General features: G+C 36.6%; 2 protein-coding genes across 5 annotated transcripts in view; one reads left to right on the top strand and one right to left on the bottom strand.

Annotated features, from left to right (window-relative positions):
- The first annotated feature begins 1,042 nt into the window (after window positions 1-1,042).
- The window catches only part of Sytbeta (Synaptotagmin beta), a 113,747-nt gene continuing 93,451 nt past the window's right edge, over window positions 1,043-21,338 (top strand). For 2 of the 4 annotated variants that reach the window (XM_034315810.2, XM_034315812.2), the window contains exons 1-2: window positions 1,043-1,222; window positions 1,526-1,634. The gene's annotated coding sequence lies outside the window, so the exon portion shown is untranslated. The remainder of the gene's footprint in view (window positions 1,223-1,525; window positions 1,635-21,338) is intronic. The other 2 variants (XM_034315813.2, XM_034315814.2) reach the window with 1 other exon arrangement.
- The window catches only part of LOC117600402 (uncharacterized), a 52,659-nt gene continuing 33,557 nt past the window's right edge, over window positions 2,237-21,338 (bottom strand). Inside the window, exons 3-15 of the mRNA XM_034315804.2 lie at window positions 14,575-14,707; window positions 13,118-13,217; window positions 12,911-13,044; window positions 10,638-11,798; window positions 10,345-10,561; window positions 10,169-10,276; window positions 10,019-10,113; window positions 9,888-9,954; window positions 9,486-9,823; window positions 9,154-9,289; window positions 8,827-9,078; window positions 8,600-8,719; window positions 2,237-8,521 (exon numbers count right to left, since the gene is read on the bottom strand). Of these exons, the coding sequence (XP_034171695.2) occupies window positions 8,333-8,521; window positions 8,600-8,719; window positions 8,827-9,078; window positions 9,154-9,289; window positions 9,486-9,823; window positions 9,888-9,954; window positions 10,019-10,113; window positions 10,169-10,276; window positions 10,345-10,561; window positions 10,638-11,798; window positions 12,911-13,044; window positions 13,118-13,217; window positions 14,575-14,654 (2,997 nt within the window). The 5' untranslated portion in view covers window positions 14,655-14,707 and the 3' untranslated portion in view covers window positions 2,237-8,332. The remainder of the gene's footprint in view (window positions 8,522-8,599; window positions 8,720-8,826; window positions 9,079-9,153; window positions 9,290-9,485; window positions 9,824-9,887; window positions 9,955-10,018; window positions 10,114-10,168; window positions 10,277-10,344; window positions 10,562-10,637; window positions 11,799-12,910; window positions 13,045-13,117; window positions 13,218-14,574; window positions 14,708-21,338) is intronic.

Raw genomic sequence — 21,338 nt, forward strand, 5'->3', positions numbered from 1 at the left:
CAAGTCGACGCACTCGCTTACACAGCGACGTGTCTGATTGGTCGAAATGAAAGGATGCCGAATGAAACAACCAATCACAGCCATTGGTAGAAGTTTCGAAACTGTAATGTTAATCGTAATGGAATCGTTCATACAATAAATATCAGCGAAAAAATCGAATAATGTACTTTTGTTAGCAACACCCGTCTTGTATTATATTTTATACTATTGTAATTATGTAATAAATAAAGGGGAATATTGCTTTAATAACACTTTCCTATGGCGTGATTTTGATACGAAATATTTAAGAACATATTACTTCAGATATAAATTTTGACACTTATGTGCAATGTATGCATAAGCGAAATGTTAATATGTACAAAAATTATAATCAATCGATTCGGTAGCCGCACACATATTCACATATACGAGCGCAGAAAACGAACAAACTGCGCCCTACAGAAAAAACGAGGAACTAAATTTGTGGTCTGTTTTACCTTGTTGACGTCTTTCGCGAATGTACAGTCAACGAAATCGTAGTTCTTGTACGGGAGGATGGGATCCGGAAAATTCATCGCCCGCAATTCACCGCCGCGTCAATTCACTGCCAGCAATTCACATCAATTTACACAATTTAAAGCAATTCAAATATTCAAATATAAAATTCAATAATGCTTAAGAAATTACTGATATAAAAGGGAAATAATTAAAATAATAGTGTTCCAACCTCAATTGAAATTCAACTTACGCATTTCTGAAGACAATGTGGAATTGATGTTGGAAATGATGAACCTGGTCTTCTTTTCATCTTTTTCTTCAGTTCTTCACACTTCTGATATATAATATACAATTTAATATAATATTTTAATACAATTCAATCTCACTTTGTTACAAACGCGTGGATTCAGGACAAAGTTTCGAAGAGAAGTGATGTACCAAGTCAGACCCCGCGTGCATAGCTAACGGCGACGATTCTGATTGGTCGGTACTTACGGCCCAATTTCGACCAATGAGAATCGTTGCCGTTGGCTATATGTATGGGCAGGTCTGACTCAACTACGTCATTTCTCTTCAAAACTTTGTCATGAGTGCACGTCTCTGTAACAAGTGAGCTTAAATCATTTTAACATATTATATTAAATTGTGTTTCGGGTATCATTAGTTCAAAAAACGGAAAGAAAAGTTGAACAGGAGTCCTGTTTCCTGATTTCTAACATCACCTCGGCATATTCATCAGAAATACGTAAATTGAAATTTTTACTATATTACTCTTACTTTTTACTCTTACATTCAAGTTGGAACACTATTGTTTTAATTATTTCCCATTTATATCAATAACTTCTTAAATGACATTAAATTTGGTATGTTCTTGTTACTTTCTTTCTTGTAATTTAGTATTTTAAATTGATAAACGAGGTCTTGACTTTTATTCAAATATGACGTTTATAATCTTCGAAACTTTTTAGCAGTAAATTCAAATAGCCCATCTATTTCAACCAATACTTATTAAATGATTGTTATTGATCGACTTAATTATTAATTACAGAATGGTCGACCAATGCTGATGTTTCCACACTTCATATCACCTACTACTTAAGAGATTATTCGCATGATGCTGCCGTCCACTTACCTTTCCATGGCCGCTCATCAGTTCGGTGAGTTTAAGAATTAAAAATTTTATTTTTATTTTAATCCACAAGTGGATCTGTACTCATGGAGATAGGATTTTCATATTTTGCTACATTTTTATATAAAATGAGCTTTTAAGCTACGTCGATATTTCAGAGCGTGGAACAAGCTCTCATAAGATAATAGATTTTTCCAGATCTTATTATCATAGGATAATAGGTTCATTTTGTGACTCGTTTGGTGGTATTAACGTATTTTAACCACGAGATGTCCTTCCGCTCTTGCACAATTCGATTTTAATTTTATAAACGTAATTCAGCATAATAAATTAGAAATAAAATAAATAATATGACCAGTCGGGTAAAACTATTTTTTTCTTATGCACACATTATAGTTTTTCATTATAATCATATTTATGAAAGTGAAATATTTTTCTTTTTTTGTATTTCTGCAAAGTGCTTTACTACCATAATTATGATATAAATTGTAAGCTTATCTTATATCAATGGAAATATTGCTATTGAGTTATCATCGCTAAAAATCAATAATTGGATTATTAATTGATTAGTAAAAAAGAACAAAATATAGTATAGGATTTCAGGATTTCAATGATGATATATAAGACATTAGTTGTTACTTCAAATATATTTGTTTCGAATTTATTCAGTAAACGAATCGTGTAAATAGAACCGCAACCATGATTAACAATGATCATGTATAGTTAATAGTAGTGTTTAGCGATTAATATTTTCATTTGTAATATATAATTTTGAAGATCCTTTTTCTTGTTTACAAGTAGTATTATACAATGTAATGTGTAACAATACACGTTATACCTTTCGCAAGCACAAGCTCGAACGTACCTTATCTTAAGGCTTAAGGGATATGTTACCATTGCTAAAAATCAATAGTGTTTAATCTAGACAAATTTTCCTATTTAGGTTTTTCCATTCAATGAATCTATGTATTTAATTACACATGTAACACCGAGATCATGAAACTGAGGAGTAAGAGTATACGTACAGCGAATCGAACTGTTCAATGAAGCACAGACAATATATCTTCACAGTTCTATTAGAAAAAACTTTTTATATAGACTGAATCAATTAAAACTACTATTAGAAATCATTCATTTCTCTTGTCATTTATATTTGCATTGGTGTAATTAAATAGGGGTCAGGGTGGTTCTGGTTTACTCTTGTAAAATTTTATCTTAATGGAAATAATTATTTGGGTTAAAACGCAATAAAATAAGGCAACTAAAAACAAAAAACACAGAAATTTCTTAATAACTTATAATATAAACTTATTCAGTTTTCCAAGGGATTTTTATATAACTTTTCTTAATTGCTTTTCATTTCACACAGCCATTTTAAATGACTCAGTCTGTATAGTAGTACAATATACGTACATAAACGCTTGAACAACTCCCTTAAGTTGATAAGTAAAAGTGTTTACAATTTGCGAGTGTTTCGCGATCGCTTGAAACTCGTATGATTTTGATTTATGTTCAACATGACGGTACGCACGAGCATAATTCCGAAGTGTAATTAGGAAGGGCTTGGCAAGGGTTATTCCTCGAAAAGTTTCACCTTAATCGATAAGATACAAAGATTCAATGCATATACAGGGGGAAGTGAATGTGCCCTTATCATATCACAGAGAGGCGTAACAAAAATATAAAACAATTTAAACTTTATAGTATTTTTTTTTTTGTATGAATTATACACTCATGCAACGGCTACGCTGAGCGATTCGAACCACACGTTGATCACGATTATAACTTATAAGGCATCGTAATTTATAATGATAAATTAGTGTTACAAACGTATTTCAGAAAATATTGATTAAAGTTGTAAAGGTATATTTTAAAAAGAAAAGCTGCTAGCTGAAATATTAGGTCATTGCAAAAGTCTTTAGATAATTTAATTAGTCCTTTGTCAGAAAAAATCAATTCATTTTTATTCTGTTTTTAAAAATTTGAATTTAAATTTTAGTAGAATTTGTATAGCTTGTTATACAATAAAAAGTGGTCCACTCTTTATTTGTTTTCTTTTTTGCAACAATACTTGGAGAACAATTTCAAGTGCAGGAGGTTCTTCTTAATTTTGTTTATATTTGAAAAATCAGCAAATTTCTAAAATTGATGATAGATGAGACTCAAAACATTAATTAATCATATTTTTCAAAATCTACAGTGGATTCTTAAAACTATATAAAATTCATGTGTCTAAGAGAGTAGATCTACGTCTTACAGATGTATAGATCTATGGATTTTTGTCACAACGTATCAATAGCGAATCAGTATAATTTAATCAAACAGCAAGATAAATAAAACATGCATATTAACAAATAGAAAAATGAAAATGTTTTTGTGAACGTTAGAGTGTACCATTATCGCAGTAGTTATCAACAGTGTCATTGCGGTACGAATCGCTTGGCATTATTATTGTCATCATCACTCTTCTTTCCCTTTTTTTCTTTAACTTCCTTTCTTGCTATCTTTTGCACTATTCCTTTCTCGCGTTCTGTGCGTTCTCTCGTTTCTCCATTCTCTCCCATTCTCTCTTACCTCTCGTACTCTAATTTTCTCTCTCACTCTCTCTCTCTCTCTTGCACTCTTTGAATCTTTCGTTCTTCATAATCTTTCTCTCTTTAAGTTCGTCTATAGCTAGCCTCTGATAAAACTAAATTCTGGTAAATGAGAAGCAAGCTATTAAACGCCTTTTTTTTTAAATATTATCTCTCCTTGTCGTCATTCTGCGCTACACGTTAATGTGATTTCCAGTTCAACAGTAAAACTTAATATATGTATCCGTAACAAACGCGCACACGAACGTACACATACGTACAGTATCGAGCATTGTAGGCTTCCCTGGAAGAAACATAATGTAAGGGATGAAGGTTAATTGATAGAAAGCAAGTTAATTTTTTAATAACTTTCAACGTCCCAAAATTGTACAATTCAAATTTCAAAATTCTAAAATCCAAATATTTAAGTTGCCAAAAAATATTGATAATAAGATATATGTTAAACGAAACGTTTCCCTAGAGGAGCCTACTATGTTTGGTACTGTACACAGACGTATATAGCCGATCGGTGTTTGACGCGTGTGTGCGCGCGCGTGTGCGTCGCGTAGGTATTAAGAATAAAAGATATTAGTTTTTGTGCTGATATACAACAGTGTTGAATGATAATTCGATATACAGATTATACATACATACGTACTACGTACGGTTCGTGTGTACAAAGTGGAACACGCGAGAACGGATCAGTTAATTAGCTTTCTTCGTACTAATCATAATCAACTTCATCGGACCGAAATAATTCTGAAATCGTATTAGGTTCTTGCACGTTAAATGGCCAATTGTGAAATATAAAATGATTCGAATAAAATTAGATGCTCATTTTTTAACAAAATACTCGTACATTAGAAAATTATCTAATATCTATAGAAACAGTTTAAAGTTTAAAAAATGAAAGTGAAAAAAAAAAATGTCGAATTGGCCATCGAAAATTGTGATCGTTCTCACAGATCACTTTGTACGAAACGATGCAGAGATACATTTCGTCCACGATGGATAATAATTTACAAATATATTTCATGGAGTTAATGAGAGAATTCAGCGATATTAGTCCCATAGTAAGTTGGCGATAGAAAAAACCTGAATAAGTTATAATAAGTATGGATTTGAATAGTCGGCAATTTATGACAAAAAATGTATAATATAGAGTGTAAAATTCTTTTTTGTAATGTATCTATAGTATAAGATAGATGTATATGTATATATATACACGTGTTTTTATGCGTAATGTGTTACGTGTATACGAAGGATTAGTTTGTTTCTTCAATTTTTATCATGTACGAAGAGGTACAAAATTTATAGGTATAGAATAGGCTATGAGGTCCGAAATGCTATCTAATTCATTTGATTTGCGCCAATGATTCCATTAGTCGTTAATCATAACGAGGTTTATCATTTCTGTTGATACTATAAACTTATTCAATTATTTCATTATCGATACAACAATAATTGGCTTCAATCATCAATTAGAAAACGGAAGAATTTATAAATCCTTGTAACACGTTCGCTACCACTTTGAAAACAGATATATTTAATATAAAACACGATAATTTTTTAATATGCCATTTCAAATTAGCATCCAAAATCATTTTTTCTTTATTATAATATTTAATCATTGGTTATCTTTGTGATAGTCAACGTGCTAGCATTTTAACACGGAAACGATTATACATATAGACTTTCAATCGTTTTCCATGTATTCTTCCGTTTCCTTTTGAGCAGTGTCAAAAATAGTACCAACAGAATGACGGTATACATTCAATTATGAGGAATAATCGTCTGTATGTATCTGGAACGCTCGATGGAATCGTAGCCGAGCAAATTCTAGGATCAAGTGAACGTCCGTTGCTAAACTCTACCGCGCTTTTATAAACAAACGGTAGCAGTTTCGCATTGACCCTACATCAGGCATGCACAACGAGTAGTAAAACGTGCACGGGCGTCCGAGGTAGCACGCGGGCAGAGTAACGGGCACAGACTCGAATCAGCCTTTTAAACGTGAACCCTTAACAAGCACGCGGGCACTCGGCCGCGTTACGGGCAATTTCGTGTGCATGCCTGGCCTACATTGTTTAAAGATTGTATAATTCGGCCGTGCGCCAAGTACTGTCGCAGAAGAGGAGGAAAACGTAGGTTGGAGAAGATATTCAGCATTGAAGTGAACGGAACGAAAGTAGCTGATTGAATCACAGATTGAAAGAAGAAGATATAATCGAGAGTGAAAGAACGATTAACACTGGCCTGGCGATCATTTATGACTATTGGCGCAGTTAATATCGTTTGTGAAAAGAGAGCAACAAAAGATTGAGATCAGTTATTCGTGTTTCGAAGAGAATGCTCTGCACGTCGAAGTACGTCGTTAATAAACTCTGTACAAACATTAACAGTCCATTGGGAACAACAACGTTAATATCTCGATAAAACCCTGAATTAGAGAGCTTCGATCGTTCGTCAATTCTTCGACGTCGCAACGAATCCTTTGATCACGACGAGTTACCAAAAGCCTTCTCTCTTATCATTTCCTTATATCATCTTATGCAACGTAGCATGATTGTTCAACGAACACCGAGTAAGATTACACCGATACCGTGAAATATATAAATAAAAAATTGGTAAACGACCAGGTTTTTAAGCATTCGTGCAACCGATAAACAATTCTATTACGAAAAGAAATGGTGATTGTCTGGTGTGAATAAAAGGAGCGTCGAATTTTTTTCAAACAAAAGAAACATCAATTTGATCGGTGCCTTTTGTACACCTTTTCTCAGCTTATATTAACAAATAGAAGTGTTTAATGCACTTTCTATACACCTAAGGAAGGCTCGACTAAGCTAGGTTTCTAAAGTTCGTACAACTATGTACTATCTCCATGGCAAAGAAAAAAAGAACAGCTTTTCCTTGATTTCGTGTGCAATTCATTGAGAACTCGTCGATACAATCAACGAAACGAATAAATGATAAGGCTACTGTCCTCCTTTGGCTTTGACGTTCGCCGGCCGTATATAAAATATTAATATAAATATTTGAGCCTCGTACGGTAGAACCTTGTAGTCGTCACAAAGTTCGTTCGAACCTTCCTTGTGGAGGGACACACGATATGAATGACGATGTAGATCCATTTAGAGCCTAGAACGATTTGTGCCTAAAGATGATTTTGATATCGATACATCAGTCTGAAATGATTAACATCAGCTCCGTGTTATTATCCGTATCGATTGTATCCATGTCCGTTAATCTATTCCTTGAATCGATCTGTCGTCGATAGTGACCAGTGTTGGGTAACTGCGCCCACGAGGCACTGATGGGTAGTCAATTTCTAAACTCGGAAATTTGAACTTTCGATACTTTCAAATTTCCACCTCTTCAATTTTCCAAATTTGTTAATTCGTAAATTCGATGCTTCTAAAGTTGAACAGTTGAAAATTTACTCGTGAGCTCTCTTCTTTTTCAGTTTGAAAATCTGAACTTTCTATACTTCCAAATTTCCAACTTTTAAAATTTGTTAATTTGTAAATTTTGTAAATTTGATCTTTCCAAATTTCTAAATTTCCAAATTTGAAAATTTGTCCGTGAGCTCTTCAGCAGGCACTTAATCCGCCCATCACTGGATAACGACGATCATTCGTTCGCGTAAGAGTCACCAAAAAGATTTACCCACGGAGCCGTAGTTTGGAACCTTACATTACATGAAACAACATATCATGCATATCCATTTAGTACATGTACAACAGGATACGACATTGAGAATTATACCAACGAAACCATCGATTTCTTGGATATCATTTTTCATTTTTAACGTGCCATTTTGTTATAGTATAGAGGAGAACGGTTAAATACATCATAGAATGCTGGACATTTGATGGAGATACTTACAAGCAATCGTAACACAAATAGAAAATCTGTTTACTTTACTTGAGGCCTTAAATGTGTCAGCACCCTGTAATTCACGAATTTACAATGTTTCCAATGATCCTTTCTTTTGTAAAACGTGTCAACGAAAGGATTCTCTTCGTCACAAACACAGATGAGAACTCTGTCTACTGTAACGTTATATTACAACACGTTACCGTTCTCCGTGTATACTTCGAATCGATACAGATGTCCTACATTGTCGTCCTTTATATCTTTCTCCTTTATTTTATTTTCTGAGCGGATGCCACATGGCGACAGGACGTCTCAGAGAAGTTAACATTTGCCTCCAATGATCGGAAGCTCTTACCGTTGTGGTGGGCCCCGCGATCACGTGCCCCACCACGAAGTAAGGTTTCGAGTTTGTGCCTTGTTGTTCTCCTGTTATTTCTGCTACGGTTAATCTTATCTGAATATTCTGAAAATAGATAAAGCAATTGGTAATTAATAAAAATCGTGAGAATCTAGTATGCAATGCGTGTACAATTATTCGAACCTGTAAAATATGAGTGGGCACGTTGAAAATAATTGCCTCGTTGAAAATCGGGCTCTTTTCTCCTCTCTTTACGGATGTTTTCTTCTTGTGGATCTTCTTCCCTTGTTGCAGTAGATAAACCTTCGTAACAGAACAAATACGATATTTACAAGTCGAGGAAACGCTAGATACTTGACACTTTCGGTAAAGTTCAGGGACCTGATAAAAATTTTAGTTTCACCCTTTACCTTAACGAAGAAGTCTCCGGGTATGAGATTAGCACCGCGTAGATTTCTAGCCTTCACAACAACTAGCGTGAGTCTCTCAGCTGTCGGCAAGTAACTCAAAGAGAACATCAATTCTCCTAATCGTGGAGTTAATATAATTGATCCAGTAAGAGGTAACCAAGTAGTTGTCGCCCTTGGCGCAGATCCAAGGCGTAAGCTCGCTTCTCCAATGAGGGATGCAACGCCACCTCTACTGGACTCGTCGGAAAACACCTTAGAAATTTAACATACACATTATTTACAATTGCAAAACAATTCACTTTGTTAAATATTTTTATTAATACGTACTTCGACAAGGAGAGTTCGGCCTGTAAGGCCACCATCGAGATGAAAAGGAAATTTCTCTTGATAACTAGGCGAAGGACTTGCTCTGTACAATCTGGTGCACTTCACGTGCATTTGTCTGTCGGGTAACAGACAAACTCTGAAATAAAGAGGGTTTTTAATTAAGTTCTACTTGTCGAGCGAGGCATCTTGTGACGTCACGAGGATGTCGAGTTCGACCAGCTTGGCATCTTATGATGTCGCTCGGACTGAACGTGTTAGAGATCGTAGCCTTTCTGATATAAGTAGATCTATCCAAATTGGTTCAAAAATGATAAATAAAGAGGAAATCAAACCTAGCAAAAGTATCTCGAGCTGGTTGACCATCAGGGGTGACGAGATCTCGGGCCTCGAGTACACTGACTGCAAGATCGCCCTCGTTTTCCCCTCCTCGTCCACTCCATTTATCGTATTCAATACCGACACAAACATGCCCGACGATAGGAGCCTCCTCCAGATCATTTAGAACTATACTCGTATCCGAGCATACACTTTCGCAGCTTATCGCCCTTTTTAGGTTAGATTCGTCCGGTGGAGGTTCTGGTTCAGGTCCTTGGGGTCCGCGACGACTTTCGGGACTGAACTCATTGTGATCGTTCATGCTGTAGTTCGTAATAAAACTGTCTTCTAAACTCTGTGAATTAAATCTCGTTTAGATATTTTATTATAACAATGAATTTTATTATATATATATATACCTGTGATAGTTTTCGTTTCAATTGCATTTCTTCCAATGCAGCGTAAAATTCTTGATTGTTTCTTTTCCTGTAAAATTACATAGAAATATTTTATTCAATGTGTACACAGTGGATAATAATTGGAAGTGTACCTAAACGAGTCAGCGTCATCGAGCTCGTTCAATTCGTGGATGCCATTTAACCTTTCCATACTCTTCCTCCTCTGTTCGATGCTATTAAATATATCCTGAAAGTGATATTCGTTAGACAGAACTCTAACTACAATCAGTATTTTTTTATACCTCTGAAGTTCTTGTAAAGCTAGGGTCGGTTATGTAGGTACAGGTATCTTGACTGTGACCTTTAAGCAATAACGGTGACGATGGAGGATCTTGTAAACTATTGTACACCTGTTGCAAAAATACAGTATAGCAATGTATGCATTCAAACATTATCGAATTAATTTATTTATGTCTACCTCTTGTGCAGTTCTGTGCGCTTCTAAATTAAGCTCGGGACTGTACAAATCTGAGCTACGTCTGGAACCATCGGGTCCCATCACGTCAGAATCATTTTCCCCGTACATATCTTGAACCTCATCCTGCAGTTGATTGTTGATGCTATCTTCCACGATAGTCGTAGATTTCGACGGGAAAGTGAATCGTTGAACTTGTTGCGCAGAGGATAGAACCGAACTACGATGGACAAGATTGATACGGTTATTAAAACAATATGGAATTTATTATTCCACAATGAAACATGGTAACGTACTTGTAGAAATCAGACGCATCGATGTAACTCTGCGAAGTAACCAGTCTGAGGGCGTTGAATATTCTCTCGCCGGTGGTTGGTTCGCTCTTTTTTGGCACATCTTTAGCATTATCAGGTGGCGCGGGGGGTGGCGGTATAGGGCTTGAGGCCGAGTCGCTATTGACCTTGATCGATTGCTGAATCGTGTCGTCGTAGAGGACGTGATCTTGATCTTGATCTTGGTGTAACGCGTATTCGTTCATCGAATCGTAAATAGGAAGATCGGGCAGGCTTTGGATGTACTGCGAGACCTTCTGCAAGTCTTGAGACTCCCGAAACAAGTAGGACGAGCCGATGTCATCCTGAAGGCTGCAACTTCTGAAGGGAGTCATCTCGATGCTTTGCAGCTCGTTGCTCTTGTGATCGAGGTCATTGCCGAGACTCTGAGTGCTTTGAAGCATCTTAGACAGTGCCTCGGGCCCGTATATCGATTCCATGATGGTCTGGCTGGTGGCATTCGAAGAATTCGTCATACCGAAACTGCTCGGAGATCCTCTTGAGTCATTCCGTACATGTTGACGTATCATGTGACCCCTTTGGACGATATCATAGTTCCCGTAGCTCGTGTTGCTCTCGTCGTCTCCTTTGCCATCCAAGCTAGTTATGGGAGCACCGTGAACTCCGTACCTGATCCTGGTTGATTCGACAGCCGTATCGTATTGCCTGTAAGGATTGCATCTATTCTCTTTTCGTCGTTCCTCCTCTTGCAGCTCGTATCTGAGCCTTGAGTCGATGTGATTCTGTCCTCCGTACGGTGTCATTTGAATACTCTCCGTCGCGCTCTTGGTCGCGTTCTCGTCGAATCTGAACGAAGTATGCTCGTTCGATGGCTTGTGCATACCGTAGCTTTTAACGGGTTCGTTCTGGAAGAGAAAGACCGAGGAGGGACCGGTCGATCTCGAGGGAACGTGCGCTCTTTGTAACGACGGCGGTGGAGTTAGCGGACCCGGACCAGCCTCTGACATTCTCAGGTAGTCTACGGCACTCGATGGTTGAAGTGGCGCTGGCCTTGGTCGTGCAGTTGGCCTTGGTTGAGGTGCTGGCCTCAAAGGCTGCGGTGGTATTGTACTACCGGTTGTAGCACCCAAAGGCGGATGGAGATCTCTGTCCACTGATTCGAATCTGTAAATATTACAGGTTTACAATAGTACTATTCCTTTTGTGCGAATTTCGAACACGTTTCGCATTTACGCTTCCAGTATCGTGTATTAATTTTATTCTTTATTTTTAATCCGCAATTTCCTTCCACCTACGCGATTGCGTATCTTTTTCAATCCGACCATGGATTATTTCGTAACAGGTGGCCTTTACTGTTATTCGCGCTCGGTTAATATCTACTGTTCCATGTTAATGATTTAGCATAAATCGGAACGCAAATTTTGCCTATGGATGAATAATTAAAATGTAGAATATTGGTCAACCAATTCCAAATGAAATGTGCATCGAATCAGTAGCGCGATTTTGACCTCCAATCTCATTACGCATCGATCAGGTAATCGAGTAGAAATCGCGTGTTTATTAAAAAAAGGTCACGTAATTTATTTTATCAATATAGATGCGATCCATAGAGTCGAAGCGATTTTGCGCAGTGCATGTTTTCCAATTTTGCAAGTTTTTCGTAACGTTCGTTAATGATTCTATAAGAGCGCGGTAGTAATAAAAAGTCAGTGTTACGTGAGAGCAATAATGATTCATTAAAACGTAACGCTTTTAATAATGCCGCATGCTGTTACTCGGCAGTAAGTTGCGTTCGAGTCAAGCTATTAATGGCTTTACTCAATTATTCTGAGTGCTCGTTCTGCAAAAAAAGAACTTACTGTCGTGCCATCAGGCGTGTGTCTGGGTCAGAAAATTGCCAATATCGGCACAACACTTTGACACTGTTCGTTAGCGATACAAAGTTATCTGCTAATGTATCAATAACCGGGCTTTCATTTTCGAAAGTGCTATAAACCAATTTTGAAAATCGATCTTTGAAAAGAGCATAAATTTTATTCTAAGGAAATTCTTAGAAAATATCCCAATGGAACTTTGAACAATATTTTTAAATAAAAAAAAGTGGATCATTAAAAAACTAAATTTACAGCAACATTACGTTAATAATCTTCCCCCATTATAACTCAAACTTCGTTGCCACCTCGTCACTTTATTTATTGACCCTATACGCGATGCTTCTATAATTAATCAAATTCCAGCTAATTAGGTAATATCGTCAGAGTTCATTTTGCTTGTACCTGGTAAAAGCTCCTTGTGCATCTAGTCTGAGATCACTGTCACTGTGGAGCAGATGTTGCGACGTGTTTCCAGGTTGTCGACACAAGCCAGGGATCGTCTGTGCTGTTGGGTGTTGTGCTTTCACCAGACCAACCTGGAAACACGAAAAATACCACATCGAAACGTATTTGACGCAAGAATTACGTTAGACACTTCAGTTGACTTACCTTTTCTTCTCGCGGTGCCCATAACCAAGACAACCTTTGTCGCCATTCTTCACAGACGTTCCAAATATTCCTAGTGCCCCATTGCCAGCCAAGACAATACCTAAATTCAAAGTGCATCAGTTTTTAATTTTGCAATTTGGCGAGTTCAGAATTTTTGAATTTTATTTAGAGTAACTGCAAAAAGGGAGGCGTTTAGTGTGATAGAGTGTTCGAGCAACGGGAGACTAGTAGCAAGCTTACGTAGGGATATGCTATTATTAAGCGAATAGAGATATGCGTTGATCAAAGGGGTCAGTGAGAAAATCAATTTCAGTAAGCGCGGTGTTAAAGGTAAAATAAAATTTTGCTGCATTCCTGGCTAATATTCAATTAACCGATCTCTTGCAAAACGAAAGCTTAGAACGATTTATTTTGCTGAAACTTTTATATCCCTCCGTCGAGTGATATTTATTTTATGGTGCTATATTAGGTAGAAACGCTCGGTAAAGTAGCGTTATAAATTCTAATTCGTACGAGCTACTTGAGATGATTGAGTCGCATATATAATATATTCGTACCTTTTCAACTAGACATGCACGATATTCTTATATAACACGGTTTGGAAAACAATTTATAAAAGTACTTTTATTTCTTGTTTGAAATACTATTTTATCCAGCATTGGTATTTTTCTTTGAACTCGGAGGAGTGTTTACTGTTTCGATTTACTTGAACAAGAATGGAGTCATGTACAGAAAAGGGCAGATAAGAAGTTCCTGATACAATTGGTGACTGAATGACCCTTTAACCTGTTGCACGTGTAGCATTTACCAGTATTCCCGAGTATATTCTTACGTAATACGAGAAAATGCTGGGAAACGTGAGCCTTGACTTTAAAAGAAAAATATCAAACCCTTTGTTTAGATTTAACAAAATGTTGCAATTTCATAGGTAAAAGGTCACAATAGTTGTAGCAGTTTAAAGATTTTAAAATTGTCATTGTTGATTTCATAATTATTATATGTACACTTACTATGCAAATTGGAAAATATATTATTAAATTATTTCTATCTATTTTAATTAAAAAATTGACTAACCCTTTGTGGAAGAAAATGTTATTTAGAAGAAACAAAATACTTTGAGTATGTTTATAGTGTTTTCAGTAGACAAGTTAAAAGGACGGACGGTTTTGCCTCGAAGCTCGAACCTCTATTAACAAACTAGAACACATCAGTTTCCCTTTGTTTCATAAGCTCTTTAATAAAAACTTCTGTTGCAAAGATTACACAAGAAATCTTGGACTTTTCAAAATATAAAGTAGTTACAACCTTCTGCTTTTGACAGAATCGAATTTAGAAATTGTTAGATACAACAAACATTATTTTTCCTGCATAAATATTTAAGTAATTCGAAAGGGATGTTATCAAGGGATGCGTTAGTTAATGAATAAAATGGGTGGTTAAAATGGTGGTGCAATCACCTTCTGCACAGTGCCAGGGCGGCACCAGCCACGACGACAATGATCAAAGCCACCCCAAGACCGGTGAGTGTCCAACCCATCCTTCTTAATACCAAATCCAGGCCCAACCACAAATCCAATCAAACCGCCGAGCCTGAAACACACGGAGTAAATCCATGGACAGCATGATCCGATTACAGTTACAGAACCAACATTACCCGTGGATTAACGATCTTACGGCTACCTGTATTGTATATTTATTCGTATGTTGGTCTGTGTATTAACTGGATCTTCAATATTAGTAAATATTCAAGATGCACAGTGATAAATTATATTTCTTGTTCAGAGCTTCATCAGTTTCCATTATCATTTATATTATCAGAGAAAAAATGAAGAAATTATCAAGTGGTATCAGAAATATCGAAGACGCTATACTTGGGTCTGGGAAAGATGGTCGCAAGGGTCGTCCATTTTTCGCACAGAGGGTAATGCTCCCTCTTTTATCTCAGACGTTTTGACACAAAGTACGTGTGGCTTAGCTTAGATGTAGTCATGCACTCAGCTTCTTTCAAAAAAAAAAAAAAAAAAAGGAGGCACAACGGGGTGGTTAGGGTTAGGCGTGGAGCAAAGAGGGATGGGAAGAAAGCGCAGCCCAACGTGTATCTGAAAAAATAGGCCAAGCCAGCAGAGTCGGTGAACTTTGCTCAGATACTTCGACGGGCATTCAACGAACATCAGCAATCCGCCCCTTCGAAGAAGCAATCCGCTTTTCAAGTGTTATAGATATACGCGATCTAACTTGTAAACCATCCCCGCACACTCTCACGCAATATTCCAAAACGCGATACTCTTCGACGCAGCATTTTTATGAGCAGAAAATTGTTCTGCTAACGCTTCTTTGTTCCTTTTGACTTTAACTTTGATCGTTTCCCGACTTACCACGGCCTGGATTATTATTTTCAACGTACTTCGTGGTTTTCAGGTCATTTAATCCTAACGATGCTTAACTTCAAAATGAAAAGAGATCGTTTATATCGAAAATGATGAATTATTAGTTTTAATAGTTTTTGTAGAATCTTTTGTTAACGCGAATATTTTACCCAAATGATCACTTTCCTTTTATAATAGTCATTTGAACTTGATTTTCATGATAAATGTTCATGTCATAGAAGCTTAATTTCAATGAAAATTTTCAAACGAAATAAATTAAAACAGTGTACATCGGGTAAGGGTAATATGGTAATTATTGTATATAATGAATGTTAAAGGGAATGAGAAACGAAAAAGCAGGGAACAACAATTGTACGAGTATTATGTTAAAAAGAAAATACGAGCAAACGAGTGGTACTAGAGAAAAGAAAAGGTTCTTATGGCGTTTCTTATTGTTCCTACATCTGGCTTAATGATATTTTAGTCGCCCAAACCATTATTTCCATTATCATTCTACGTAAAAGATAAAATGTTCTTTGTGTAGCGTATAATATTAATTCAAGAAACCGTAAGTACTTAGTTCGTGAAAAATAAGAAAGAAATTCTAAATGGTACTATTAAATTAAATTGGTTATGCTATATTCGTTTTATATTTGACGAGAGTAAAATCTTCGTGTTGCAAACGAGTAACCGAGATTTTTGGCAGACTGAAGAAGCCCAGATGGACGAGTAGGATAAGATTTAGCGAGAAAGGTAGGGGATGGTTGCAGGTTGGTAGCGGTACTTCGCTCTTCCCCATCAGAGACAATGGTAGCAATTAGTGGCGTGTAAGATTTCAGCCTGGGGCTGTAGGAAAAAGAGAAAGAGATTCTCTGATTCTCAAGTACATTCATTCAGGGGCTAGTCTCTTTTTCGCTCTCTTGACGAGACCAAGGAAAAAAGGGTCACGAAGTTACTTTAGGAATGTACATACAATCGAGCTTCAATGATTTATTGATCTATTTGAAGCCCATCAAATATCGCTTCTGTCAAGGTCTTGGAAAAATCAATAAATATCAACCCTTTTACGAAGGACGTACATGTATACATTCTTATTCAAACGTCATAGAACATTTAATTATACGATATAAATTATTTTAATTATAGAGCTCAATTTATGGATATACGTACATGCAACATTAGAAACAATAACAATTCAAAAGCGTTGGAAGTGCTTCGTGTGTGTTGCAAACAATAATACATATTAATGATATGTAAAACTTGCCATAGATACATTAATATATTACACTGTTAATATTTATAGAATAACTGTTGTTTGATTATGATTTATTCATAATTTACTTATATCTACTTTGCTGCCCATTTACACTTTCAAATAAAATCAATTTTTAAACCTGTTATATGTAAAAATTAACATTGTTAGGTAATAAAAAATGAGAAAAGATATGAATGGGTTTATAGTGACCCACTTACAGGTCCCCTCAGGACCATTAAAGTGTCTGTGCTTGAGGTATTAATTATTTAATTCCTTTTTTAATATTTATTTAACCTGATTATCAGTCGAATTTTGTTCCCACGTTATAAATAGCATGGATCTCTATTGTTGTAAACGCGTAAAAGCGCATTGTATCTTTTGAGAATCCAGAATACCGGGGTAACACACGTGAAACGGCGGAATAAGGACCAGTAAGTAGAGAATATCAAAACTAGGTCAGACCGGTCTGCCTCTGCTTACATTTGTGTCACTGTGTCAAGGTAACTGATGTTACATGTATACCTACAAATTACGAGCAGTTGATTAAGACGAAAAAAATTCGTCAGTCGTTTCTGTCTTCTAGTATTTGACACGGAATCATATGAAATAAAACTGTCTCTACCATGATTTTTAATATACGTATGAATATATTTAAAGATTTTTATTTAAAACTAGCAGAATTAACCAACATTGCTCGGTGTTTCAGATTTGGAATATTCATAGATATTTAAAAAGTAATTAATTTTATTTTGCAATTTTATAACAAATAGCCTGTAGCCTAATTCTGTTTCAACTATAGGTTTATCATTTCATTTTTATACACGGTGACCCTGTATTGATGGCACAGTCGAGAAACGGAAGATTTTACGTGTAACAATAACTAAAATAAAACGGTAGAATAATATTTAGGTTTGTTTACGAGAAAATTGAATCTTAAGCTTTTTTAAAAAAGTTTGTTTAGCCAACGAACATAACAGCTTTATATCGATTGTACCATGAATACATCTTGTAAATTACAATAGAATAACACTTGATAGAATTTTCATAATATTCTGATTCATTAGAAACTATAAAATTGTTTGATAGGATTTTCCTTTTTCTCGTTGAATTGTATTTTAAACTAATCTTCGTTCATGACACGTACAGAAAAATTCTTCTTTTGGTTGGAATTCAATACGTTGCTCGTTGTATCAAATTTACACAGGTTCAAGTTACTAGAGTTTTACATGAAGTTACGAGATCGGAATTTTTACATCACGTCGTGAATAATTCACACGTGAACCTCGCTCATTGTTGCGTGCTCGTTCACTTTGACTCGTTTTATTTTCCCAGAAATGTACGCCATTTCGAAAAATCGTCACCGATTTTTCCATTTTATATTTTTCTTTAAGAACAATACAATTTTTTAAGTATGTAAATATTTAGTATGTTATCCTTGTTCTTTAATAGTTTGATGGCTTAGAGATAAAATGAGGTTAAACAAATATTCTCGTTCTCCATATTTATGAGTATATTATGGTATTTATCGAACTACCTAGCAAGTATCTTATCAAAATTCGTTGCAGTGAATTGCGGCCTGAATAATACACGTCAGAGCCGTTCATGGTCGTAGAATATTGATACGAATATTTTAACGAAGTAAATTATCATTTCTTAACAACTTGATAGGTAAAGATTAAAACCAGCTTTATTTTACATCCAACACATTCAATACAAGTGTATGAAAAACTTTTTTAATTTCTAGCTTGTGACTTGCACAATTTCACTAACAGTATAATATTATTATAGTTTAATTGTGCGAAAGTCCAAGAAAACTCATTTTCTCTACATTTGTTCCTCGCATTTCTCGCCAGCGCTCGTTTGCCGGTACTTTACGCTGTTTTTCAATATTTTATTTCGAACTTCCTAGTGTCTTGCATAGATGGGTGTCACGTTCATATGAGAGAAACGTTTCTACTAAACAATGATTAGCATAACAAGAAGAAGCTCGTCTGCACCGGTAATCGAGTGGTCTCGATCGATCGGGTCGTCGGTCCCGTCTGTCGGTATACGCGGCTGCCGGAGTGCTGCAGGTTCGTTGCACTTTCGGCCGCATTCGTAAAACTGCATATGCCACTGCACCATCGAATCCGCTGTCCGCTTTACAAAGTATTCGCGATAATTGAATTTTCTTCTTAATCGTTTCGATCGCCATACGGTAGTAATATCCGCGTGCGCTGCAAGTGTTAACCACTTGCTTTATGATATTCTCAGTAATTGGATTTGTTAGAGTTAATTATTCGCTATTACCATAATGATCATTTCGCCACTGTAGCCGTCCGGGCACAAAGCGTTTACGTTTGAAATTATAGCAAAAATGCAATATGAAAATTCTTTTACGACAATCAGAAAGTAAAATAATAAAAATAACCGAATTAACAATTTGATTAAAGGAAGAACAAGTTTATCATTGTCAGGAGATTCTACTTGTCGCTTTGTTAGGGATCTCTGCAAACTAGCTAAGTTATACGAAACTCGAGGGGTAGAATTATGAATATTCGTCCGACAAACGATATTGCAAATGTATTCTTTGCGACGTTGGAAAGAAGCAAAGGGACTTCGAAGAAAGACGTGAGAAAATAAGAGGCGGTTTTGTGGTGTCTGCGATGCATATTCATAGAAGTCAACGAGGGTGCACAGCTATGAGATGTCTGCTCCTTTCGTAGGGTCGTCGTAATAATCTAACATTCATTTCGTCGTTGAGACATGAAAAACGCCAAGTATTGCGACCCTTTTCACAAGAAATAAGGGAATTAAAGAGAAAAATGAAGAATATTAAGCGGTTATAATTATTCGAATTAATTGTAGTATGGTATCCTTTTCTCTAAGAACGTCTATGACCAATATCGTGAAATGAAACGAAACCATGGGTGTCAACGACGAAGCTGACCAAAATGGTTCGCGAGAAGCATAGCCAGGGGGTTGATTAAAATGCAAAGAAAACACGTCGAGGAATCCAAGGGCTCGGGGAAGGAGGTCTCCGACAACAGCAGAACGTTATCGCTCTCTTTCGACCCATAGAACTAAGACTGCTGTCGTAAGGAAGCAGATGAGAGAAGGAGGAATAGAAAGAGAACAAAGGAAGATAGAAATACTCTCGTTTCGATGTGGAACAAAACATAAAATAGACTGAAACGAGAAAGGGAAGAAACTATACTAAACGTGTATACGCTGTCTACGTGTTTCATTTTCTTGTCTTTGTCTTTAAGAGAATATCCCTTTCTTCGCTCTTCCTTCTACCCCCTTTTTTGCATGTACTGGCCGAGAGAGAGAGAGAGAGAGAGAGGGAGAGAGAGAGAGAGAGAGAGGAAGAGGGAGAAAAGTGAAGGCTGGTGCGTCAGTGTTGGGTGAGAAAGAGATGGTAGGAGTGAAAGAGGGGTGGAAATTCTGGGTAGCTGCCAGATGGCGCATTGCGCTCCAGAAGCTCACCCCTCGAGTTTCTAACGTTTGCTGCCAAACACCAAAATTCGCCTCTCTCTCTCTCTCTCTCTCTCTCTCTTCCTCCCACTCTATCTACGTGGAGATGAATGTGTGTGTGTCCCTTGTTCGGAATATCTTTGTAACCCAGGCGATTGCACGGGTTTTTAAAGTTTCCGAAAATCCGGAGCATAGGCGGCACCGCTCGAAGCCCTAAATTTCTGCGGATTCGGATTAACGACACCTTGCTTCTCGTCCTAAGCTGAAATCCATCCGGATAATCGGCCCAACAACCTTTAGTTACCTCGACGGAGAGGTGTAAGGTTACGCTTGAAGCTAGGAACTTGTAAATATACCGATTTTCACGAAATAAAAGAATTAACGCGTTTTATGATCGAAAATTTGGCATTGACGATACCGAGTCGTGCAATAATGATATTGTTAATAAATAATAGGATAAAAGGCAAAGATTTAAAAGATAATAAATCCTTTGAAATCTCATCGTAAGATTTTGAATGTTTGTAATAAATACGAAATACAAGAAATAGATTCATACGTATGACATGTATGCGACTGATGCTATCATCTAATTAGAGGAATTACTCGTTCCTTGTTAGGAAGTTCGTATTGGTACATAGTCAAAGGTGAATGTTGAAGCATGTCGTATCCTGGAAATAGCATATTCTCTGCTCATGATATTGTTGCGACGGCGAGAAGTTCCCGCTCTTTCGACGCATCGACTGCTTATTGATGTATCGAAAGAGCCATCGACTGCCTCGTCCGAAGCTGTCGACGAATCATGACGAGAAGCTATTCCTTGTTTCGAGCGGAAACACGTCACCGGATGTTTGAGGTCTCTTAGACAACCGCGCGTCTTTTGAATATTAGAGTCTATCGGGAAGGACCTGTACAGACCTATTGCTTAAAACTCCTGTGTATTGGAAATATAGACAGTCTAGTTTGCTCCTTGTTTATTTATTTGACTATGGAAAGCGCGAGCTCCACTCCCCGGCGCAACAATATATACACTTCAATCTCGCTGGTATATACAGCAGGATTCTCTATCAATGCCAGTATACTAGTATGTCTAAACCATTCTGGAGGTAACTTTACCATTACTGACGTAATTGCAGCTTGATAACTA

This window comes from Osmia lignaria, chromosome 15 (genome assembly GCF_051020975.1).
Source record: "Osmia lignaria lignaria isolate PbOS001 chromosome 15, iyOsmLign1, whole genome shotgun sequence".
Taxonomy (NCBI): Eukaryota; Metazoa; Arthropoda; class Insecta; order Hymenoptera; family Megachilidae; genus Osmia; species Osmia lignaria.